Source organism: Excalfactoria chinensis, chromosome 8, assembly GCF_039878825.1.
Source record: "Excalfactoria chinensis isolate bCotChi1 chromosome 8, bCotChi1.hap2, whole genome shotgun sequence".
Taxonomy (NCBI): domain Eukaryota; kingdom Metazoa; phylum Chordata; class Aves; order Galliformes; family Phasianidae; genus Excalfactoria; species Excalfactoria chinensis.
This window is the reverse complement of record NC_092832.1, coordinates 11,025,315-11,049,375: the sequence shown is the minus strand read 5'-3', so window position 1 is coordinate 11,049,375 and position 24,061 is coordinate 11,025,315. Positions and strand designations below refer to the sequence as shown.

The window sequence follows — 24,061 nt, the reverse complement described above, 5'->3', positions numbered from 1 at the left end:
CCCGCTATTACTCGGCGCCGTGACTGAACCTCGCGCGGCTGCAGCGGTTGCACTGAGCTAAACGAGAGGCGGCAGCCGGCCCCACCAGCGGAGCGTTGCGGCTCGTTCGTCCCGGCGCACTGACGGCCCGGCCTGAGCAGCGCGGCGCCACGCCCGCCTCTCTCGCCCCGCCCCTTCGGCGCCCGGCGGCCCTGCTCCCCCCGCGGCGCTGCGTTGTGCGGGCGGTGCTGCGTTGTGCGGGCGGTGCTGCGCAGGCGCGCGCGTGAGGCGGCGACGGCGGCGCGAGCCGCGCTCGGTGCGCGTCGCCTCCCGGTCTGGGCCCGCCCCGCCGCCCATTGTCCTCGCGCCATGTGACCGCGGGCGGTTACAAAGCGAGGCCGCCCGCCGCTTCGCGTGCTGAGTCACGGCGCCGGTCGGTACCGCCGCAGAGCCGAGGCTCCGCCATGGGCACGGAAGGCGCCCGCGCTCTGCTGGAGCGAGCGGGCACCCTCAACCTGCAGACCGGCAACCTGCTGAGCTGGGGTTGCGGCCGCAAGAAGTGCCCCGCCACCCCCAGCGAGGAGGTGAGAGGGAGGATCCGGGCTTCCCTTCGGGACCGGCCGCCCGCACCCGCGTGAGGGGCGGCCCCGGGTCGGTGGGGGCCGTGCGGCGGGGAGCTGCGGGGCTGCGCCTGAGGGAGCGCTCGAGGCCCTCCGCCGGCGCGTGCGGGGCGTCCGCGGCGCCTCAGCTGACGTTCGGGGCTCCGTTCGGTCGCTTTCCTGGCGCGCGAGTCCGTTGCCCGTTACCGAGGGTGACGCGGGACCGGCGGGCCGTTTCCCTCGCGCTGCCGCCCCGAGAAACGCCGACGGCGCGGCGGTGTCGCGGCGGCCGCTGCGCAGTGCGGGCCGGGCCGGCGCCGTTCGGCCTGATGGTGGGGCTGCTCGCGGCGTCGGAGACTCGACGGGCTGAGCGGGCGGTGAAGCGCTGTCCGCCTTGAGGGCAGCGCCGGGCTGGAGAGCCGTCCTGTTCGGGGCTGTCTGTGGTATAACCGCATCGCGCGTTTGGTCTCGGGGAATCAAACCTCGCTGTAAGGATGTTCAGTGCTTCATCAGGAGAATGGACGTGACGCGAACTGTCACTGCAAGCAGTGAGGTTTCTCCTTTCCCTCCTAGAATTCATCTTAATGCCTCAGTGATGGTGGCAAGCCTAGGCAAAGTGCAGTCACTGATGGCTTCTTTAAAGGCTCCAGCAGTCTGCTGTTTTTAAAGATGTATTTCTGATTAGTACTTCAGGACTGTTACCTCTAGCAATATGTGTCATCGCCTGCAATCATCCTATCTAACCCTGGGATCCTGTGGCTGCTGGCCACAGAATTCCTCCTTTGCTGTCCAACCAGGTGCCTGCAGATTGCCCTTCTGCACTCAGCAGAGCTGGTTAGAGCCGCACGGACATGATGGTGTGTTAGAAGTTGGCTGAGTGCGTACTGACTGCGAGCAGTGGACATTCAGGAAGGCAAGCAAAGCCAAGGAAGAGTTCCTCATACTTTTATTTGGCTGTTATGGCTCTTACTTTGGCCCCATTACTGATTGTTGTGGTCTGTGTGAAATAGATCTTGCAGCTACGAGGACACTGCAGCATCGCCAGCAACTGGTGTCGGTATCACCTGGAAGGATATGAAATAAAGAGTGGCAATGTGCATAGCTGGTCTGTTGGGGTATTTCTGGACGTTTGATTGCAGAGAAGTTTTCATTTAAACAAAAGGCTGTCAACTTGCTGGCGTTGCTGGTAAAAAAACAAGTAGCATAATTTATCAGAAATAAATGAGTTTGTACCTATTCTGCTTAGCATGGCAGTGTGTGTGGTTCCTGGTGTAAGAACACAGGCCAGAAGGTTGCAAAGAATGAACCATAGGGCTGGTAATAGCGAGCTGTAACCACTGTGCTGCTCAGAGCCGTGGGGTGCTGTGGTGTCTCACATGTGCTGGGAGGAGGTGGTGTGCCCTGGGGACAGAGCTTTGTGCAATCCAGCACCACAGCAACAGGGAGTGGTGGAGCAGTAGAAATGGGATGTACGTCTTGAGCAGCCCTGCACTTCAGTCCTGCACTTCAGACAAGAGACAGCCTGTGTTGATGAAAACGTTCAGGAATTCTGACATGGTGAATTGCTGCTTAGTGAAGTTGGTTCTTGCCTTTTGAGTCAATTACTTTATTCCTCACGTTTTTAAGTGTCCCACATAGTGTTCTTACAGGATTATGTCTTGATCTATGTGGTGCCTGGTTCCTGTATGGGGGTAGGGCATTGGCCTCAGCGGGGGGTTCGTGCTCTCTGGGTTCATGTTAGTTGTCCCAGGAGACTGCCATTCAGCGATACAGGAAGTAGGTATTTACACGGATTTGTGTTACCGCCCTTTTAGCAGCCGAGCTTGTGGAGCGCTCCTCTCCGCGGCAGATACAGTCTGACAGTGCATAGCCTTAGTCAGTGGGGCAACGCATTAGAGGGAAGGGAGAGTGTGATCCAGCTGAAGCTCAGGTGCAATATTCAGTTTGTTAATTAGCTTACTGAGACTTAATGAGTGTAGCATGGCAAACCTATTCGTAGTCATAGTCAGAATCATCAGATCTATTTTGCATCTGTGGAAGAAGGAAAAATGCAACTGAAGGTAGGATCTGAAGGATCCTCCCGTAGATCTGGTACAGTGGAATAGGAAGGTGGAAAACAATTGCTCCTTGGAAAGAGAAGTTATGACTATAATAAGTGATTGACTGCAATGTTGCAGCATGTATGCTATTATCTGTCTATTTGCTACTTAATCTCTGCACCTAAAAAATAAAAATAAAAACAAACAGCAAAGAAAAGCTCCCAGCAAACACAGACCTCCATTTCTTGCATAGAGTTCCTTTCAGGATGGTGTTGGTCAGAGAAATAAATGAAGTACAGTACTTGTGTTACTGCTGCAACTCTTTGAAAGAGGAGAGGAATTCTTTGAGTTAGCTTGTGTGAACAAGTTTCATATGGAAACTGTGGAAGAAGAATCGTCTGTGGTTGAAGAAATGGGGTCATGAGTTTAACTGTCTGCCACATGCCTGTGAATCATTGCATTTCTATGCAACTGAAACATAAATGCACCTGAATATCAAAATGTTTTTTAGGTGCGGGAATGCATTCAGAAAATACTGACTGAATGGAGCTCAAAGGTTGGACAAGATCAGAATCAGGTAGGAGAGACTGTGCATGTTATGTTTGAACACGAATATGTTCTTTGTTGCACCTTTTAAAATAGAAAGGAATCGACTGAAATTTCATAAATGTCTGCAGCTCCAGGTATCTTAAAATAGTATTTCTCTGCCCCTCTTTCTGGCTGTTTTCATGTGTGATATTTCTCAACCTCCTGAGATTCGCTTAAGTAAAGAGCCCTGTTGATGGGGAAATAAGAATTCTCAGCCAAGGAGGTTGTTGGGGTTTCTTTTTGTTTGGTTGTAGTTTGGCGCAGTGGTCTCTTTACATCCAAAGAGCAAATTACTCCTAGATGTTGTTCCAGTAACTTGTATCAGTGAGTTATTTGTATGTATGTATATATATTTGTCAGGAGCCAGCAGGCCTGTCGTACAGCTCTGTTTTTCTTGAGGCCAAGAAGTGCTGTGTTACATTTGTGTAGCTGCATTTTTGTGCTGCTCCTGTTTCTGTAAGGTTTTGGCTGTGGAATTGTGTTTTAGTTAAGAATATTGTTCAGAAATTTACTGTCACCTATTGACAAGATGTCTTGTGTTTTCTAAAGGAAATGGTGGAGGTTCTGGAATGCACCATAGCTCAAGCTGTAGAAAAAATGAATCCTGAAGAAAGGGATGAACTGAAAGTATCGGGTAAGAATGCAGCTGTTTTCTTCCAATATATATGCTATATATTTAGTTGGCTTGTTCACTTATTGATTTGTTTTCTTTTAAAACAGCAAAACTTTTCATTGTTGGATCAAACTCCTCATCGATCAGAGATGCAGTTGACATGGGTAAGTGCGAAATGTGAACTTCAAGGCTTTTTTATTCTTTTACTTCAGTATTTTGATCTAAAATTAGGATTTTTTTTTTTCCATTCAATAGATGTATTCAGTGACTGTCACATGTATATGCTCTTTTCTTTTAAAGAGAGATAAAAGTAGTCGAGTAGAATTTATGCATTATTTCAGTCAGTAAACTTAATAAATGTGCATCTCTGTAATCTTGGATCCAAAAACTCAAGTCTGATTCATTGCTCCGGGCATAAAGAGGTTTTTATTCTTTCACACAGAGCTTATTAAATGGTGAGGAGCATGTGCTGTTTTCATAACAGCAATATAGTAAGTTTTTACCAGCTTAAAAAAAGGCAGCTATAACAACACTGATATAACACTATATATTTCACTTTTAACTGTGGTATTTTAGATCCGTAAGTTTGATTCTTGGCTAAAGAAATTGTGTTACTTGGCTTGGCTTCTGATAGAGAACTCTCAGATGGAGAACTGGAAGCAGTGAAGCAGAGCTGTGCTGTTTTTGCTGAATTTGAGGCATGATGCTGCTTATGTTCTTTACCTCATGAAAAAAATTGCTGTCTTTTTTTTCTCCAGCATGTTCTTCCCTTGGAGTTGCTCAGTTAGATTCGGTCATTGTTGCCCCACCTCCTGTTGAAGATGGAACAAGCCTCTCCTTGGAGTATCTGCAGCCTTATTGGCAAGAACTTGAAACTCTAGTTGAAAACAAGAAGATTGTTGCTATAGGCACCTCTGACCTTGATAAAACACTTCTAGAGCAGCTGTATGTATGGGCACAGGTGAGAACAAACTTCCTAACTGTAGCATTTCTAAGGCAGAATTTTGTTGTTTGCCAAGTTGTAAGAATTTCTCTTTAGTGTATATGATTTGTTATAATAGTTAAAAAAAAAAAAAGGCTCCAGTTATTTTCAGCATCTTACTGACTGTCATAACGTTGTTCAATGTGGGGAGTGCTCAAGGTGCGATTGTCACTTGTTCAGGGTTCTTCTGAACAGGGTCCCCAGGCTGCGGGTCTGTTCAGTAGTAGATTCTTTGAAGAGGTGGGGGGCTTAGTTTTGATCATTCTTATGAACAGGACCATAAACAGTACTCCTAAACATTAAGGTTTATTCCAGTGATGTTTTGATTATGACTGTTTTGACTTCAAAGAATGGAGGGGTTTCCCTTTGGAAAATGCTTCTCGAATGCTAGACATAAACTGAAAGAGGAAGAAAGACTGAATCCAGCAGCATGTTTGGTTGCCCAGTGTGACCAATTGCCTTGTCATACTTGAGTGCTGGAGGACTATACTAGCATCTGAACATGCTTGTGTAAGCTTAGGGATTTGCTATTTTCTGTATCAGTTCTTTGAACACTACTCTTGCATTTCTTTTGTGATAGGTGAATGTACTGTCTGTACAAGAGGTCCTGCTGCAAGTCCTGTTTTATACTGTGTTGTATGTTGAGATAGGTCAGGGAATTGATAACCATGTGTGTAGTGATCGTGGATGTACATTGTGGTGAACAGTCAGTGGGGAAAGTCCCTTTTAACTTGATATATTTTATTTGAGTGTATGAAAGACTGCAAGTTATATATCCTTAACAAACCTAATTTTGAGGTCTTTTCGATGTAACACCCCTATAATACGTTTACAACAGAGAGGGGGTAGAAATGTTCTGCTGTTTCGGGAGCACAATAGGCAGGAAGCCATGACAGGTTAGAATGTGCCTCACCGTGATAATAACTGAAATTAGATCCTGTGCTTGTTTTGTGCCCCATGCTGTGGGAAGTTGCTGGTGCTGGAGTTGGTTGTTGAGCAACATGTGAAACTGCAGTCCTTGCTTGGGTCTCACAGCAATGGTCCGGGACAAATTGTTCTAAGCCTTGTAATAGGCAGTGTAGGTGCTACAATGTTTTTTCTCATAAAAGCATTCCATTACTTTCAGGTGAAACCAAGTAGCAATCAGGTGAACCTTGCTTCCTGTTGTGTGATGCCGCCTGATCTCACAGCGTTTGCAAAGCAGTTTGACATACAGCTGCTGACTCACAATGACCCGAAAGGTAAGGCTGTGCAAGACAACATAACAGTTCTGAAATGGTCAGTTGTGTAATGGTAACCGAAGGGTTCTAAATGCACACATGCAGTACGGAATCAGGGATGATATTTCTCTGCACTTCAGACTTCATTACATTTGATTCCTGAACAAAGGATTTTAGAAAGTTCATCTCTACAGAATATTTCTGTTATGTTCTTGCTTTCCTTTCCAGAAAAGGGGGAGAGGGTGCAGAGGGAACAGCAGTCTTCTCCCATGGATTAGTCTTTTGAAATAGTTTTAATTGGCGAACATAAAGCAAATATAAGAACAAAAAACTAAGAAATTATTTTACTTTGCTTCCTTCAAGAGTAACTTATTTATGGCAATGGCATAAACTTCCATTTTGTTCTTGGTGAAGGACAGTAAGTGACAAATGGAAAGCCACTTGCCCAAAATTTTTCTGCAGCGTATCTTGCATGAGAATGTTGTTGGTCAGTTGATCTTTGGATAATGCTGCAAACAGGAAATTATTACACTTCATGGAGGATTCTTTCATTTGTGATGACTTGCACAAACTCTTTTTGTAATGGTTTAAATTCTCCAGCTGTTTAGAACAGTTTATTAAATGCTTGAAGGACTGTAAGACTTCCTGTAGTCCATAGAACTCTGAGCTATTAGCTCAGTAGAACATTCTGGAGTATTGCATTCATTTCTCTCAAAGCTCATCAGATGATCTTTGCTGTTATGATGCCTTAAATGTCTTGCTGGAATTGGAAGCCAGAAGTCTTAAACCATACTTTGTTCATTCCTTCCCCACACTTTTCTTCATGTTCAACAGATTACAGTGATTGTGGTTTTTTGTTTTTTTCCTTCTCCTTTCTTCCCTTTCCCATTTAGTTTAAATAAATAAATAAAAAGCAACAGCCCCGTATGCAATGCTATCTAAGCACCATGCTTTATCATATCACTGTTATAACTAATGAATCACATCAGTGCTTGAGCACATATCAGCTCCACCCGAGCAGGCTACAAGATGAATTGCCATTCAGTGTGGCAAATTCCATTTCCAAAACACAGCCTGTGATTTAGTAGCTAATCTCAATCAAGAGTCATGAAATGCAGAAGAGAGCTTTGACTGAAAATAAGGCCAAGAGTCATTTTCTTATGCATTGCTTGCAAAGCCTAGTTTTTCTGTCTTGGTCAGCGGAAAAGTATTGAGACTGTCTTTTGGGAATGCTCCTCATCAGATTGTTGCCTTGATTGACTTTCCAGAGGAAACTACGAGGGTCTGTATTTTCCTGCTCTTTCTGCTTTGTAGCAATTATTCTTATTTGCCTTGATGCTTTCTGGACTTATTCTAATGAGTCCCATTATGAGAGATGCTATAAAGGCTGAGCTTCCTGTGGCTGCAAAAGGAACTTCGCTGCTACTCAGAACTTTACTGATTTTGGCCTTATGCTTTACTGCCCTCTGATTTGTCTAGCTAGTGTCTTCACTTCAATTTTCGCTTTCTCTTGCTAATGGCAAATAGCTCTGCTGATCAGCTCCATCTGATAGGGTGGAATTCTCAGTTTATCATTTCTATGGGAAGCAATGTTTGTTGAAAGGGAAAGACTGTTCTGAAGATTTCTTCTGAAATGTTGAATGGAATTTCCCTTGCATGCAATCAGGAGTGGAGTACCTGACGCTGCTGGAGGTTTTCACTGTAGGCAAAAGATTCTCTTACTAAGTGTTGCTTTTTGCAGCTGTTTATCTGGCATTATTTAAAGTGTGAATATTCCTTTTTAACTTCAGAATTACTTTGTGAAGCAAGTTTTCAAGAAGTTCTTCAGGAAAGCATCCAGAACGTCAAAGCGCACGAATGGATTCCTTTATGGGTTCTGCGATACTCAGTCATTGTTAAAAGCAGAGGAATTATCAAGTCCAAAGGCTATATCATGCAAGCTAAAAGAAACGCCTCTTAAAACGCTTAGTGTTTTTTTATTCTTTGAAGTGACCTGCTGTTTTAATCTGTGGGGGATGGGAGGAACACGCCTTTTTCATAGAGAGACTTTTACGTCATTTATAACAAAGACCAAAAGTTGTAATTATTGAGTATGATGTCAGAAGGAGCACCTGCAGGGTTCCGCTGATAGATTTTTGATGTACCGACCAGTTCATTAAGAATGTTTTGGTTTTGCTGTGGAAATGATCTGTAAAGAAACAGCTTAAGATATTTCTCTTTAAGACCAGTTCACTGTAGAAGTTGTCGTTATATTTTAGCTGCCACTCGGCAGTGCAGAGAGACATATATTTTTCAATTTAATTTCTCTTTAATATTTACTAATCTAGTAGGAACCAGGATTTCAAACGTTCAAGGAGTGATTTTTGTAGAAAACTGCCATCTTGCATGGAAAAATAATCCTAAATAAACTCTTTACTTTGTATGTATATAGGCAGATTAGCTGTTTAATTTGGGTGAGTGGGAAAAAATGGTTTGTTTTTAATACCGTGTTTAAAAAAAAAAAAAAGAAAGCAACCCTCTGATTTAGAGAAGATGCATCTTCCTCATAGTTGTACTTTTCAGTACTTGAGTCCCTTCTGTCTTCTGTGCCTGTGTGCTTTTAGTGCTTCACAAGTGATGGCATCTCCACCGTTGGGAGTAGAAAATGTTCTATGGTGCGTATAAAATAGGAACTGGAAACAAATGATGAGAAATGTGTCAGTGGGAAATCAGATAGTACTTGGCTTGTCCTCAGCTCTGTGCCTTTGTTCTTCTCATGTTTCGGAGCTATGCAATCTGAATCCACCATGTCAGAAGGGAAATGTTAAGGCTGCCCACGGTGTGATCATGTAAAAGGGATGATCGTTCTGAGCATTGCCTAGGAAACTGCCTTGTGTGGGTGCCATTCAGAAATGAAGCAGACAAAGATTGTCTTAGACTTAAATATGTTTGTTTGGCAGTAGCTTAATGCTCTGGCTTTGGAGTCTTAGGGAGAGATGGCTGCATCTAAGGCCGGTTTAATGTGCTCTATTGAAGAGGCCTTTAAATTTCCTTGGCATTTAAATCAGAATAGATGGCAAAAAAGCTCCATCTGTTGTTTAACAGGGCTCTAAGAGTTTAAAATCCAATGCTCGTTTTCCTCTGGATTTCAGGTGGGAGTTGCCAGTACTTCTTACTAGTACGACTTAAATTATTTGTATATATTTAATTTGAGCTTTGGATTGTGAGGAAACAAATGTCCACCATCTTCTAAACTCTGGTGTGCAGGCAGCAGGTGGAGCCTGAATGCTTGTAGGCACTGCGTGGGAATATCAGCTCACTGTGAACCATTCCACTGAGTTACAGTATGATTCTTGGCTCAGATATCTTTGAGTTCTTCATTATCTTATGTGTATATGGCAAACCCTGGGAGCACGTGGATTTCTACTGCTGCTTCAGCTGCTTTGATAAGCAAGAGGTGGAGAACTTGAACTAGTAATGCATCAATTAAACGTTCTGGGGTTTTGATCCTCCTAAACAAAATGTAGGGTTTGGGTTTTGTGTTTTTATTTAAACATTGGGTCAGTGTGTATCAGGTCTGGAAAAGGTGTTTCCTTTGCGCTTTGTGTGCAGCTCTGAGTTGTGTGCTGCTGCTGATGGACCACTGAATTGTTTGTGCTGCGTTACTGGATCGCACGTGTGCTCAGTTCTGTATGGGGGAATTGCATAGAATGCGCGCTGTGCTGGAGCAGCCTGCACGTTGCCCTCGTGCTGTAAGCATTTACTTGCTGGCCATCAGCTGCTACAAGTTCTCTTGCTTTAGGAAAATGCCCTTTGAGACAATCCTGTTTTTGTGATGTCATTGTTAACTGAACGATTTATCAGCTTTCCAACATCACTTTCTGTGCATTAGTGTGAGAGGTGGGATTTCTTTCAGAGACAAATCGAATTAAAAATCGAAGTTCTTGTACGCTGTTGTACTAATTCTCATTGTCGTCCTCCTACTTTTTCACCTTATCGGGCCTTTGCCATAAAACGTGTGTTTTAACCTGAGCTCTCGCTGTAGAATGGCGGATATCGCCCCGAGCGCGGTGCCTGCTGCGCGCTGTCATACGGGGAGGGGGAAGACAACAGCAACAAAAGGGCATTGTCGCTATTGAAGAAGCGTCGTAGCTCACGTTCCTCACCCCCCCTTCTCTGCTTTCACGCCAGACTTGGTTCTCGGGGACGGCCTTCTTGGAACAGCCATTAAAATGAATGGGATGTGAATGTGGAAGCACGGGACGCCCGAAGGGTTGTGTCGTGCCTTGCGGCGGAGAGGGGGCCGCGCGCATCGCCGCCCCTATCCCTGTCGGCTCTGACTCCCGGCCGCCTTTCCGCGCTGGGGCCGGAACTCGGTCGCGGCCCGCCGGCTGCTGGGAGCGCCGCTCCGCGGAGCGCCGCCGGAAGGAAGGGCGGAAGGGGCGGGCGGCGGCGCGGCGTGTACCATGGTGGCCACCAGGCGGGTGGCGCGGCGGCGGGAGCCGAGGGCGGCGGCGGCAGCCAGGGGCGGTGGGCCCGGCGGAGCGACGGAGGTGAGGGGGGGGCTGGGAGCGGGCGGGCCGCAGGCGGCTGCGTGCAGCGCGGGGTGCCGGCGCGGGGATGCGGCGGCCATCTTCCCCTCCGCGTGTCGCCGTGGGGATCCGCAGCGGGCGGGAGCTGCGCGGCACGGACGCGGGGCCTGGCACGAGGCCGCCCGAGCTCTTCGTGCGCCGATCGGCCGCGTAGCGGCTCGGGTTGGAGGTGAGAGCGGCCTTCGGTTGGCTGCTTCTTTCCTTGTACGGCGGTTGTGTTAGCGCTGTTCTGCGGCCTTTTCGCAAGGTGTGCAACTGGTCGTGCAAATACGGACCGTTTAGGTGGCTTGTTTTATGTTGATCCGGCATCATTCTGCTATGAATCCGAAAATGCATTTTCTGCGGAAGAGGAAGTGTTTCCACCATTTTGATCCGCTTTGCCGGGTCACTGCCAAGCACTAGAGAAGCAAGGTATGCAATTGCAGGCATTGTAATTGCAGTGGAGATCTGCCCCTATTACTGCAGACCTGGGCACGAGCTTTTCAGGGCCTGCCCTTCCTGCGGCCGGGCTGGCACGTTTCATAGTTGAGCAAATCCGTGCGTGTTTCAGAATGTCACCTTCTGGTCCTGCTTCCCATGGCAGCTTGCCAGAACTCTGTGGAATGAGGCAACGTACCGATTTATGTTTCTGGATGTTACAGCTTTCTTTATTCTGCTGTTTTCGTCAAGAGACAATAAACAAGTAAGGGATGATATAGTAATGCTTCTTTCACATAGGTAGGGGTCCTTGGAGATCTGTAGCACCTTATCAGCCTGATAAGGTTTGTGTACGATTGTCAGCGATTTGTACAGTATGTCTTTTAAGTGATTATCTTATCCTTTAATTCCAAATGTTGTTTTCTTCTTGTAGGCAGCATCCGATGAAATTGGTACTTTGGCATCTACAAGGATGTCCACAAGGAGTAAAGCAGCTTGTAACCCTGATGTAATTCAGGAATCTCAGCTGGAAGAGGTCGACCATGCAGGAACAAAACCAGATGTCAGTGATAGCACAGGGATGCAAATTAGTAGAAATGAGAATACAGCTGTTCATTCAGCGCAATCATCCATCGATGCACAGGCTGATGGGGATGTGTCAGAGGCAGAATCAAACTGCTCTACTGTGTCTGGTCTTCAGACGCCTCTGTTTATAAGAGTAACAAGAAGGCGACAAATTGTAGTTCCTTATCAACCAGCTTCTCCTGCTAAAAAAAGACATGACAGGACTGCTTTTCTAAACGAGTTAAGCAGGACCGTGGATGAAGATGACGTCTCTGAAGCTGAATCTTGCTCCTCTGCCGTTTCTGATGTCCAGATGTCAAATGTTACCAAAACTAAAAGAAACAGGCAAAGCAAGAAGTGCGAAGCCCAGAGTGAAGATGTCTCTGATGTGGAGCCATCCATGACTACCAAACGAACTACTAGGAGCATGCGAATGAAACTGCAAGCAGAAAATACTCAGCATGCTGAGCAAGTAACCAAAATTGTTTCAAAACTGGGGAATGTAATAGAGGACACAATTAAATCTGAGTCAGACCTAATTTCTGATTCTAGCCGTGCTGCAGAATGTAACATAGAAGATGCTTCCTTTGTCACTAAGTGTAATAAAGGATCTGGTTCACCAAAGAGCAAATGTTCTCCCAAATCTACTAATGTAATCCCAAGTGAAGATGTGAAACGGGACCTATTGAATGAAATGGCACCCTGTTGTCCTAAAGAAATGGAAGAAAAAAGTACCACTGAATCACCAGGAAAAAAAGCATTACCAGATACTCAGGTTGTTGGAGTAGATGATTCAGAGGAAGAAAGTGGCCAGATGCAAGAAGAGCACAGTAAAGCACCAGGGGAGGTGACATTAAAGAGTATGGATGTTTGTTTGATTGACTGCATGAGTTCCAAACCGTTTTTAGAATCCTCAGGTGAAATAACACCAAATGAAAATGAAGCAGTTCCAGGAAACAGAAGGGTAGATGCTGGGGCAGCTGTACAGCGGCCTTCCACCCGTGCCTGTGAATTAAGAAAGGGTGCACGGTCTGGTGCAGTGAGCAGCTCGGGGAAGGATGTGTCCGTTGCACAAATGACTGATAGCATAATTAGTAGCTGTAGAATGGTTGGAGTCAGTGTAGGCAGCAGTGAAGACCAAACAAGAGAACGCGCTGAATTTGTATCCTGCAGCAGCAAAAGATCCAGTGGAGAAAATGATTCCTTCGCATTGTTTCTGAGCAAAGATGGAAGCAGTGAATCTGAGAACAGTGATGCGGCAGAAGAGAATCTGAGTGACACAGAGGTAGATGAGAAAACTCCTTCTATGAACAAATCTTTAGAAAAGAATTCACTGCATGTTGAAGGGCTTTTTGTAATTGATACTGAGCCTGGGATGGGCTCCAGCCACAAGTATTATCTAGATCGGGTAGACCAAGGTAGTGATGTTGAAAGTAAGCATGAAGGGACTGAAAAAGTTAAAGAATCCTCAGATGTAGAAGAGGCTGAAGAGGAGCTAATAGATGAAGATGAAAAGGATGAAGATGATGATTTGTTGAAAAATAAAATTGATGTGTAAGTATCTTTCCAGGATTAACTACAAAATACACGCATAGCGTTAGATATATGTGTACGGTATGCATATTACACACTAAACAACACGGAGTAGAAGGGAGTAGTGTCATCACAGATGTGAAAAGTTGAGTTGTTCTGATTACCAAGTAGAATTGTAATTCACTTGTTTTTTTTCAGTTTTACACGTAGCAGAACAGAAATATCTGAAATATTTAGGCATCTTGAGGCCTTGTATGCATTCACCTTAAAAATGAAGTGTGAAACTGTTTTAAACTGACTGAAATGCTTATTTGGGTCACAGTTTAAATATGTAGAAGGACACTGGTTATAAGTTATTTTGGCATGGTTAGGCAAACTAAGACCTGAATTGCATAGAGGGATAGACATATCTAAGATAGAATAGAGCATTGGAGTTAATGTGAAAGATCTGTGGAAGTGAACCCACAGGGGTTGCTTTTTATCCAACCCTCACTCTATATAATGGCATGAGTGAACTTGTCACAGCTTAATTGTGTATTTCTTCTAGATACTGGGACTTAAAAGTCTCTGCAGCACTGAACATAAGTTGGAAAAAGATGAAAAATATTTATTTCTGTTTATTCCTCTCATAGGGCATTATAAGATTTGGTACAATACTCTAATCATTTACTGTTTCCCTTTTTAGTTTGCATCTTTCCAGCAGCATAGACCCTGGTTTGAATATCAGGAAGCTTGGAGGTCTGTATATTAGCTTTGATGGAAAAAAACAGAAACCCAGTTCAAGTGTAATTAAGCAACTGAAAGAAAAAAAGAAGGACCAGGTAATGTGTTTACAGTTTTGCAGCCATCTATGACTACAATAATACAGAGGTGTTATTTTAAAGAAGTATCTCATTTTCTGCCTTGAACAACTACTTTTTTTGGCTAACATGTATTTACAATGGGTTTCAATGGTTAGAGTTCAAGTACGTGTGACACTTCAGAAACTGAAAGCCAGCTTCTATATGAATATTGCCTTGTAAAATAAAAAGAAGTTGATGGTGCATACAGTTCTGCCTAATGGTACAGACTGAAGGTCTGCTAATGAGATCTGTAGTTCATAGCAAGAGTGAATTTCAGCGAATGCAGGTTTGCACCATGCCTAGTATGAGATAGTAGTTTTATTTCAAAACACCCTTTGAGATAAAGAAAGTCCATTATTTTCATTGGGGCTGTTTTCTTAGACTTATTGATAGTAGCCTTTATTCTGGAGCATTTGCTGTCTTGCTTCTTCCAGAATTAGCTGTTACTGGCCAGGGTTCTGCTCTGCCTGTATGTTTTGAAGGTCTGTGCTTCTTTTGGTGGAAATTAAGGAAGGAATTTGGATGGAAGTATTTTAATTACAACGATTGCGTAGATTCTGCATCATTCGTTTGGTAGGCTCTGTAAATGCAGGTGAATGCTAAAGCTGATAGCTCTGACTGATGTTTAAAAATTAACTCTTACAGCTCTTGCAGAAGAGTATAATAACTCCGGATTTTGAAAGAAAGGAATGTGTGCCACCCTTCAGGGAGTCGCTTCACCAGCTAAAGAAACAGCGCAGAGTAAGTAAAGAGCTATAATGCCTCAGATGGCAGAAGAAGGTTTTCAATAGAAACTCCCTCACTGGGACTGTGCGTGTGTACAGAGCTTGGAGGAAATGGAGTGATAAACTACAGTGGTTTATTCCTTGAGCCATGCTATTTATAGCCATCCTTTCAGCCTTTTAGTAATCAGGGCAGTGAAGGGCAGTAAAATGTGTTCTTGTTAAAAGACTCATAAAATATTTTTAAAGCTACACAGTTAAGTTTTAAGTGCTTCATAAATCCTTTGGAGGTAGAAGTGGGGGAGATCCCAACTGTATCCTGTCTGGTAACTCAATGCAACTTTATCTTGGTAGGCAGAGCGAGAGAAGACAACAGGTGATGGCTGGTTTGGTATGAAAGCCCCAGAAATCACAAGTGAACTGAAAAATGATCTTAAGGTGTTGAAGATGAGAGCTTCTTTGGACCCCAAGCATTTTTATAAGAAGAATGATAGAGATGGTCTGCCTAAGTACTTCCAGGTAAGGAAGAAGCAAGAGAAGGCATTGTCCTACTTTCTGCCATTTTGAACTGTTAATCTCAACCTACTTTGTAGATAGTCTCTGTTTTTGTTGATTTAATTTCCTTAGCTAAATTATTAAGGATTTTGAGTATTTCACTGCAGTTAACAACTGCTTAACTCCATTGTGTGGGTGTATATGCTGGTTTTTATTTTGGCTGATCTCAAAGGCCTGAACAAACATGTGACTTAATCCCTATTTTGAGCCTTCAGTGACTGGAGATTCTCTGTCTTTTCAAGTATTGGCTTTTTTAGCAAGTGCATAGATAATTAGCATTTATTTTCTTCCTAGCTAATACAGTTTGAATGGAGACAACTAGCTTTGTGATCAGCTAGAATTTCTGCTACTGTAGTTTTCATCTTTGAAATGCTTTGCATAAAGGAAACTTGCAAGAAGAAAGAAAATAAAGAAAATTACTACAGAAACTGTAGAAATAGACTTATGTCTGTTTGAATAGTTAGCATGCTTGAGACAATTGATTGCATCTCCATTTCTTGCTGAAGAATGAATGTTATTGCGTGTATAAGTTTATGGGCATTAAAATAACATCAGAACGTAACACGCCAATTAGAATAAATGGGATGCTCTGTAGCCAGAAGTCCTTATTAGACCTACGTTAACTTCTGTGTAACTGCTAGAAAATCATCGCTCATAGGGGTTCCCTCCTTGGGACAGTGTTTGAAAGTTAAGAACTGAATGTTTTTAGTGAGTCTAAGAACTGATGCAGGAGTCTGATGCTGAAAACTGCAGTTCTGAAGCTCAGACTCTCCTGTGTGCAGTAAATGTGAGATGAAAAGCGACTTTGCATGCAAAACATTGCTTTTGTTTTCTGGTGTTTTGTGTTTGTTTTTTTTTAATGGTATCATTTTGATCTTCTCTGTGGCTGTCTTTAGAATTGTAACTAAAGACTAAAAAATTAATCCACATCTTGCCATTACAGTAAGAATGCTTATAAGTTTTATTTCCTAGGTTGGAACGGTGGTTGATTCTCCTATAGACTTTTACCATAGTCGAATTCCTAAGAAACAGAGGAAGAAAACAATTGTTGAAGAGCTGCTTGCGGATTCTGAGTTTAGAAGGTATTTAAAATTAGTTTTGTAATTCTGATACCATAAAGGTGTATTTTAACTATATAATTCTCCTAGCATTTCTAATCAGCTTAAATGTTGTTTTTTCATTTCAAATACAACATTTTAGTCTGTTTTAGCTCTGCAGTTGAGAAGATGTAAGGGGCAGGAGATAACTGGGCCGTGTCATCATATTTTTTATCATCCTAAAAGGGTTCGATCCAACTCAGGGGTCATCACTATTGACAGTCGCTCTTAAAATAGTGTCAGCATTGAAAAGTAAACACTCAGACTTGTTCTGGTTTACTTATAAACTAAGCATCCATGAAGGCATATGCCAGAAACCTGAATCATGCTTTTTGCATATGCAGCAACGTTTTTGTTGTTTGTTTAAAGACTGATAAATTTTTCTCAGTATAAATTGTAGAAAAGTGCTGGCTATAATTCTGGGGAAGTTGTTGGTGGGATTTCGTTTCATGAGCACGTCAGCTGTCACAGGAATGAAAATCACACAGTATGAGTGGCTGAATTCATGTCTGCCCAACCTCCAGATTTTTAAGAGATCCCGTAGTTGGCCCATTTGCATGTTGGTTATTAGGTGATGTTAATGTGCAGCTCTCATTTTCACCATAATGACATGGTTTTTTGGAAATAAGACATGATTTGGACTAATAAGGTTACTGTTAATGGTCTTGTAATTTCGTTTTTAGTGCAGGTTAGTATAGCTACTAATGAACTCTAGTTTTGTCTCTGATTCATAAGGTGGTTATTAGGAGCAGTGTTGAAAAAAGAATGTGTCTGAAATTTTATAATCAATTTCTGTTATGGCTAGTTAAGGCTGTAAGTAGCTCTTTTAGTGTTAGTGTAAGTGTTTGTGAGTTTACTCTTGCAATCAAGTGTTAGCACTGCTAGGTGTGCAATGCTCCATTATAATAGGTACATAAAAATCCCTTATTAGGGGAGCTAGCTGCTCAGATACAATACATACATCCTGTTCATTGTTCAGTGTTAATCTCATCTCAGTGTCCAGTCTTGAATAGTGTTGGTAAGTTCACTGAGAGGAATGGGTTTGTTCTCGATTGCATTGTCAAAATTGGTGAATCCTCCCACTGTGAACTGTAGCAGCTTTTTAGCATGCTGTCCAAAATGTGATTTGTGTATGCCATGAAGAACCCAGTGACAATACCTGAACTAGTGAGTCTTCAGTCAGATTGTGTCCAAAACAAATATACCTGCATTTATCTGTAATCCAAGTGTCAGTATCCTTTGATCTATGCATAAGTGTCCGTATTATCTTTTCCTGAACTTTGATTTCCCATGCTTAAAAGTAAATTGTCTATTTTGTTCAGATATAATAAAAGGAAGTATCAGGAGATCATGAGTGAAAAAGCAGCTTATGCAGCAGGGAAGAGGAATCGGAAGAAGAAGAAATTTCACAATTAAGACTTGAAGAAAAATAACAAGCTGGAACAAGTTGTTTGTCATAAAGCTTTTCTCAGATTGCTTTGATTCATGGTGTGATTTTTTTATTCTTTTTTTAATGTTAAGACTAGGGGTCATGTACATGGACAGTTAGGGGATTTATTGCCGTAGGAATTTGGTAGAAGCTTTATCAAATTAATCAGATATCTAAAATGGTGTTTATATGAAAGACTGATGAAAATTAATGTTTATTTTAAAAGCTGATGATTTGAAAGCATGTTGTTTAGTCTGAGCGCAGCATCCAACGTTATGGGTTACGGCCTGATCAGTTTTCAGCCTTAACATGAATGAATTAGCAAATTTAGTTTTAAGTTAGGTGTATAATTCACTTTGGCACCTATTATATATCGCAGAAAACTTTATCACATCTTATCAGAAGATTTGCTGGCCAAATCTGTAACAGGGTGTTGAGCATTAGCTTAATTATAGAGTTCATTTTATTGTACAGAGTTTGTGAACATAGAAGTTGAGAACGTCCCAGAATTCAGCATAAACACTTACACTTACATGCATACACATATATAAATAATATATATGAATTATAAAAATATATAACATTTATTAATAAATTAATAAATATATGCAATAAATAATGTGTGTACATAAAAAAAAATACTATCCAGTCTTACATCGCTTAGGTGTTACCATATGATTGTTCAATGATTTTTGTGACAGTAATTCAGCAGTTGGGTCCATTCCCAGGCACGCAGCCTGTGATCTGATAGCTGTTGGAATAGTTCTTCAGGAAAATGAATATGGTGAGTTTGGTAGAACTAAAGACGCTATCAGTTCAGTTTCTTTTCTGTGTCAGTTCATAACTTCTTGTGATCGTTAAGTGTTGTGCTGTTTGTTTGCTTTTTAATGACCTTGTTCTTATATTGCTGTTTCAGTTAGTGTAATGCAGTTACTGTCCTTAGCAGAAGCTAGAAGAGCTAGAACTATCTCTGCATTGTCTTGGATGAACCGAGTGAGGCAAGCTTAGACAAGGTTATCAGAAGTCCAGCAATGTTTATTGTTTTGTTATAAGAAGAAGGAATTTCAAAGGTTGCAGATTTTACACAAGAAGGACGTTCTTGACCAGTGTTTACAATGTAGTTTTTCACTCTGCAGAGTAAGTAGCTGGGGGTGGGTGTTTGTTCCACATTCAGCAGTCTGTGCTGGAGGGAGATGAAATGGCGTATATTGATCACCAGCTGAAGTTTGAAAGAAAATTTCCCATGATTGTGTAGATTTTCTTGTATTTCTCTGAAGTTAATCGTAAATAATTCACTACCAAACACAGATGGAAATGTGGATTTTTCTATGTCCTTAGTTGCCTGGAGATAAATGGTGCACAGAGTGAATCTGTTGGAAGAAGCAGAACCACCTGGCCCCAAGACTCAGTTAACACAGACATTCCAATACAGTCAAATGCGCTACAATTTTGAACCTGGAAATGATAAAACCAATAAAAACAACTATGGTGTCTTGTTCTCTGGTTGGGAAATGGAGAGAAAAAGGAATACTGAACGCTGAGGAAGGAAAACAAGCCACCACAGTAGTTGTCATTTTGTTGCATCCTGAACTTCAGGAAAGCCATGTGCTGCCCTGAAAGACCTTCACAAGGAAAAGTGAGCTTTGGTGTTAATGCTGCAAGCAACAGCTCCATGTCTGTTGCTCAGTAGCTTACTGCAGATCTTAAAACAATTTATGTTCAACATTGCTTGTGAGGGATGTTTGTTCTGTATCCTCCCCATTCCTTCAGTTGTTCTAACATCTGTTGTGCCATGTGCTGTGCCCAGCATGTGCCTGTGTTCTCTGTGAGCAAGAGGTGAGTTGAGCTGGCCAGTGTGCGCAGTGGTTGCCTGCTTGCTGTCAGCCATTGCCACAGCCTTGGTGTGTTGTCTCCCAGCTACTGATGTTCAGTATAGGAACATAGTGCGTCAGACTACCCTTAATTGAATTTGTTTACAAGTGACAAATTTTAAGTTGCTGGGGAAAAAAAAGATTGCATAAACTTACCAGATGGTCAGATGTCTGACAGTACTAACAATAAATTGTGAAACATCGGCATACTTTGAGAAATGAATTGCTTACAAATTACAAGTATTTTCTTGTACCTGCTGTCAGAAATACTTGTGTTTTATTGATATAAAGTGTTACTGACGATTCTCTCTGAGGATTAAAGAGCAATTGGAATGTTTATAGGTCTATGTATGCAACTACTGCTGTTCTGGATGTCACTGGGATGTTCTGTGTGGATAGAATTCCTTTCTCCTTCACGCCCCCCCCCCGGCTGAGCCTTTGTTTCCTGTGCCCTCGGGCTGAGAGCAGCCGGAGTTGCTGCTGCAACTAGTTCAGTCTGTCCCGGTGCTGCAGCTGGGGCAGTCGGGTCTGGAGGGGTTAGGCTGGGGTGGCAGAGCTGTTTGTTGGTGTGGTACCACTAGTAGACATGCTTAGTCTGCATGCAGAAGTAAAACTTACTGTTTTTCTTCGCTGCGTGCTCATTGCTCGCGTGTCTTCATTTTCCATTCTTTGGGATAACATCCCTGTATCAACTTAGCCTCCTTAGGACTGAAGCTTTCTAATGGTCTGTCCCATTTATATTGCTTGCTGCAATTCTTGGTCGCATTCCAGCTGGTTCTCTTAGTGCATGCAGACAGACTGTGAGTATATTGCCTTAGCATTCCTCAGAGCACCCTTTGCATGCATCTTGCAGAACGTGTCCCTGTGCTGCCCCATGCACCAGCCTCCAGCATGCAACACTATTAGGCTTTTGTCATGTACTGGTCACGTAAATATCATCTCCAGTACGCAAGGGTGTGTATGTAAAAGCCTCTGCCTTCCATTTTTGTGCTGGGAACTGGGTGAGTTGGATGGGACTGTCCTTAAGTAAGAGAAGTGGAAAGGAATAGCGCTGAGGTGACTGAATTGCTGACGGTGGCTGAGCAGAGAGGAAGGCTTTGCTGTCTCGCTGGTGTCGCTGCAGTCTGGGACTCGCGTAGGAGATGGTGGTGGCTGTTTGTTGTAGGCTCTGGCTAAATCGAATATTTCTGCATGTATTTTGCAGCTAGGGAGCATTCCAGAATGGGGTTCCATGCAGTAAATCAGCAATAGTTAATGTTATTAATAGCGTGCGTTTCAGTTTGAAAGGGGCCAGAGGCACACATGCAGGATTTAAATGCGTTCTAATGCTTTTCAACTAAGTGTACATATTCATGAATCAAACCACGCATGTTTTTATCAGCCACAAGTAAATCATACGTTTATGTCAGTCCGATACAGTCGAGCTTTGTTTGCTGCTGCTGCATCTTCGTGCCGTTACAAAAATGGCTGTTTGTTTGGGGGTGGTGTAGGTTAGAAAGAACAGAATTACTAATTAATTAAGCGTTCAGTGCTTCAGCTCTGTTGGCTGCGCGTTGCGGGCTCGTGCTGCAGCTTGGCGATGATAGATGGCTGCGCGCGGCTGTCCGGGGGGAGGGCAGCGCTTGGACGGCCGTGCAGGACTGCTCTGAAAGCTGCTCTAGAAAGGCAGCAGGTGGTCTGTCGGTGCACAGGCGTTTGCTAAAGATGGTGCAGTTGTAGCGGTTTGCTCGGTGGCTGTTTATCTCCTGTAGTGTTTTAATGCCCGCTGTTCGCACGAGCAATGCAAGGCCGGCTGCGCGCTGCTCCCCAGCACCATCGGGCCGGCCGCTGCTCGTGCCCGCGCGGCGATAACCGTTGGTGCCCGCGCGCCGACCGTTGGTGCCCACGCGCCGGCGAACGGACGAGGGAGGAGGCGGTCGGCGCTCGCCCGGGCGGCTGCGTGCGGCCGCGCTCCGTTTGCGGCCGGTGAAGCGCGTCGGTCCGTCGCTCCTCGACGGAGACTCGAGTCGAGACGGCCGCTCGGCCGCCGCCGCTATCTCCGCCCGCTGCCGTCCTCCGCTCTGTCGGGCACGCCGGGAGGCGGCTCCGGAAAGGCCGTCGGGAGGGGACCGCCTGAAAGCGGCAGGTAGGCAGAGCCGGGTACTGCGGCGGTGGGGGAAGGGACGGAGGAGCGAGGTGGAAAGTTTAGATGAGAAAGGGAAGGAAAGGAAAAGTAGCGTGAAAAAAAAGAGAAGCTTCGACTCCGCCGGGACTCGAACCCGGAACCTTTGAATCCCTTCAACCCTCTAGAAGTCCAATGCGCTATCCATTGCGCCACGGAGCCACCTGTTGGATTCCTCGCGCACCGCCTATGGAGCCTGCGCGCGGCGGCACGGGCGGGCAGCGCGGGGAGCGGCGGGGCCGAGTGCGGATTGTATCGGGTGCGGGTTGTATCGGGTGCGGGCTGCTCCGCGCCGGAGCGATGGGTACGTGAGCAGGGAGCGCTAATTCGGCTGTCCCCGCCAGGGCTGCCACGGCCCTGCTGGCACGGAGCTCGGGGCAAGGCTGAGGCAGAACTGCTCTGCTGTACTGCAGCCGGTGTTGTGCGGGACACCGCTTTTGTAAGAATCTCGCATTTTGTGCGACAGTGATTCCAAAGTTTCAGTATCTAAATATGAGGAACCAGGAAGCAGATGAAGTCGGTGTAGAATAAGCTCGTTATGATACATGCCTCTTTTGTCACAGCGTGCAGTCACTGTGTAACACACAACCATGGGGACCTGGGCAATGAAGGCACTGTGTGCTGTGGCCCTTGTGCTGTCCTAGAGTCAGCCGGTGTACCTGTGGCCAGCTGCGAGACTGTACTTGTAGCTTTCTCTCTGAAAACGTAGTCTCAGCGCAAAGTCAGTGTTTCGTTTTGGACAGCAGATGGAGCTGCTGAATGAGAAACCGTTCATGCGCTAAAGAAATGGGTTGAGGCTGGCAGTGCTGGTTTTAATTACCAGCAATTTTCACTGAACTGAGCTGGGTGCTGTGTTGCTCATTTTAAATATGAGAAGAAACTGCATTGGTAATACTTTGACACAAGGAAGCAAGTGGATGAAAGGCAGGCCAAAAATAGCAGCACCCCATGGCACTTTTCTGTTGATAATAAAAAAAATCCAAACTTTAGTTATGAAATTCTTCAAGAGACTTTCTCAAACTTTGGTTTCAGCACTGTTTTCCAGTGGGTATTTGCTTCATAGAGCTATTTCAAGCTTGGCTTACAGATCGTTTCTGCTTTGCTTTTTGTTTGTTTGGTTGGTTTGGTCCTTGTTTCTCATAGCTTAACACTGTAACAAAGAGCTGTGAATGTGTTGCTGTGCAGTCCTGCAGCATTTCACTCATCGTATACTGGTGCTGTATTTCAGGAGCGTTATTTTGTGTGCATTTCTGTTACAAATGGGTAGGGAGCCTGCCCAGGTTATTCTGGAGTGGTAGAGTTCTTTCCCTCTGTATTAACATTTAATTTTTTCAATAAGCAAACGTTTGTCACTTCGCCATCTTCCTCATGCAGCTCTTTGCAGTGTTCTTTTGTGCACTTTCCTTGAGTTGCATACTGAGCAAAGTACTTGTCTGGGAGGCATTAGCAATGAATGTTCCTAACTATAGCGACTCCTTCTGATCTTTGGCCTCCATTTATTGGGATTTCTGTTGGTGTGGCAGCTCTCCATTTCTAGTTCAACTTTTTGTTGTATTTGTTGGCTCAGTTTGTTGTTGTTTGCTTGTTTGTTGTTGTTGTTGCTGTAGTTTTGTTGCTTTGAATAATGAAATCCTAGATTTCATTCACCTTCATTTGTTCTTTTTTGCTTGAGTTTTATTTCTTTGGTATCATTTTATCTAGCTTCTCTTTTGTTATTCATTATTTTCAGAGTGAACGAAGATGAGAAACAGATATTTTTGTCTCAACTGAATCCTCAGATTGGCCCCAAAGGGCCAAAACAGTTCCAGAGAGTACAAGCCTATGTTAATAATCACCAAGGAAAAGGCTGGATGTGCAAAGTTTTGTTCTTGCCTTTTGTTTTGCAACCTAGATGTAACCATCTGGGCTTTTTAGTTTTTAAGTTAACATCAAGCTAATGAGTATCTACAGAATTCAGTTGTTCCTCTAAAACTTCTCACAGACTTCACTGTATTTCAGCTCCTCTCATGCACAGTTGGTCATCTGTGAGGTAACTTCAGCATTTTGAGATGAAACTTCCCCTGGAAAAGCCTTTGTATATATACCTCAGTTTCCATATATCAAACCTGAGTGGCAAAAGATGTATGATGGAGTCTATCCAGAAGGCTCAGCTGCTTTTCAGCAAGCTTCCCTTATTCTTCATATGATTTCACTGAATGCCATTGGATGATGAACTTCTCCTGTTCCCTGTTTATTCTGTTGCTTCCTCAACTTGATTACTTGGTTCTTCATTTTGTAAG

The 24,061-nt window shown here is 43.9% G+C and overlaps 2 protein-coding genes and 1 non-coding gene across 4 annotated transcripts; 2 read left to right on the top strand and 1 right to left on the bottom strand.

The window, feature by feature from the left end:
• Nucleotides 1-274: 274 nt before the first annotated feature.
• Nucleotides 275-9,960, top strand: GCLM (glutamate-cysteine ligase modifier subunit). Its single transcript, XM_072342701.1, has 7 exons — nucleotides 275-563; nucleotides 3,129-3,194; nucleotides 3,755-3,839; nucleotides 3,926-3,982; nucleotides 4,577-4,779; nucleotides 5,927-6,041; nucleotides 7,811-9,960. The coding sequence occupies exons 1-7, from the start codon at nucleotides 444-446 to the stop codon at nucleotides 7,978-7,980; spliced, it is 816 nt and encodes a 271-aa protein (XP_072198802.1). The 5' UTR covers nucleotides 275-443; the 3' UTR covers nucleotides 7,981-9,960.
• Nucleotides 9,961-10,433: 473 nt separating this feature from the next.
• DNTTIP2 (deoxynucleotidyltransferase terminal interacting protein 2) lies at nucleotides 10,434-19,874 on the top strand. Of its 2 annotated transcripts, none has more exons than XM_072342691.1 (7): nucleotides 10,434-10,552; nucleotides 11,442-13,126; nucleotides 13,791-13,926; nucleotides 14,593-14,688; nucleotides 15,024-15,188; nucleotides 16,197-16,306; nucleotides 17,644-19,874. In XM_072342691.1, exons 1-7 carry the CDS (start codon nucleotides 10,466-10,468, stop codon nucleotides 17,735-17,737), a joined length of 2,373 nt encoding a protein of 790 aa, XP_072198792.1. In that variant the 5' UTR covers nucleotides 10,434-10,465; the 3' UTR covers nucleotides 17,738-19,874. The 2 variants fall into 2 exon arrangements, with proteins under 2 accessions (XP_072198792.1, XP_072198793.1); XM_072342692.1 differs by lacking the exon at nucleotides 10,434-10,552 and adding an exon at nucleotides 10,578-11,002.
• A 1,984-nt stretch (nucleotides 19,875-21,858) lies between these two features.
• TRNAR-UCU (transfer RNA arginine (anticodon UCU)) lies at nucleotides 21,859-21,944 on the bottom strand. Its single transcript is given in 2 exon segments — nucleotides 21,859-21,894; nucleotides 21,908-21,944. It is a non-coding gene; the product is annotated as a tRNA-Arg (tRNA).
• Between the last annotated feature and the right edge of the window lie 2,117 nt (nucleotides 21,945-24,061).

Coding starts and splice junctions, on each gene's coding strand:
- GCLM (XM_072342701.1), top strand. CDS start 444: ATGGGCACGGAAGGCGCCCGCGCTCTGCTGGAGCGAGCGGGCACCCTC. Junction 564..3,128: donor CCGCCACCCCCAGCGAGGAG/GTGAGAGGGAGG, acceptor AATGTTTTTTAG/GTGCGGGAATGCATTCAGAA. Junction 6,042..7,810: donor GACTCACAATGACCCGAAAG/GTAAGGCTGTGC, acceptor TTTTAACTTCAG/AATTACTTTGTGAAGCAAGT.
- DNTTIP2 (XM_072342691.1), top strand. CDS start 10,466: ATGGTGGCCACCAGGCGGGTGGCGCGGCGGCGGGAGCCGAGGGCGGCG. Junction 13,927..14,592: donor AAGAAAAAAAGAAGGACCAG/GTAATGTGTTTA, acceptor TAACTCTTACAG/CTCTTGCAGAAGAGTATAAT. Junction 16,307..17,643: donor GCGGATTCTGAGTTTAGAAG/GTATTTAAAATT, acceptor TATTTTGTTCAG/ATATAATAAAAGGAAGTATC.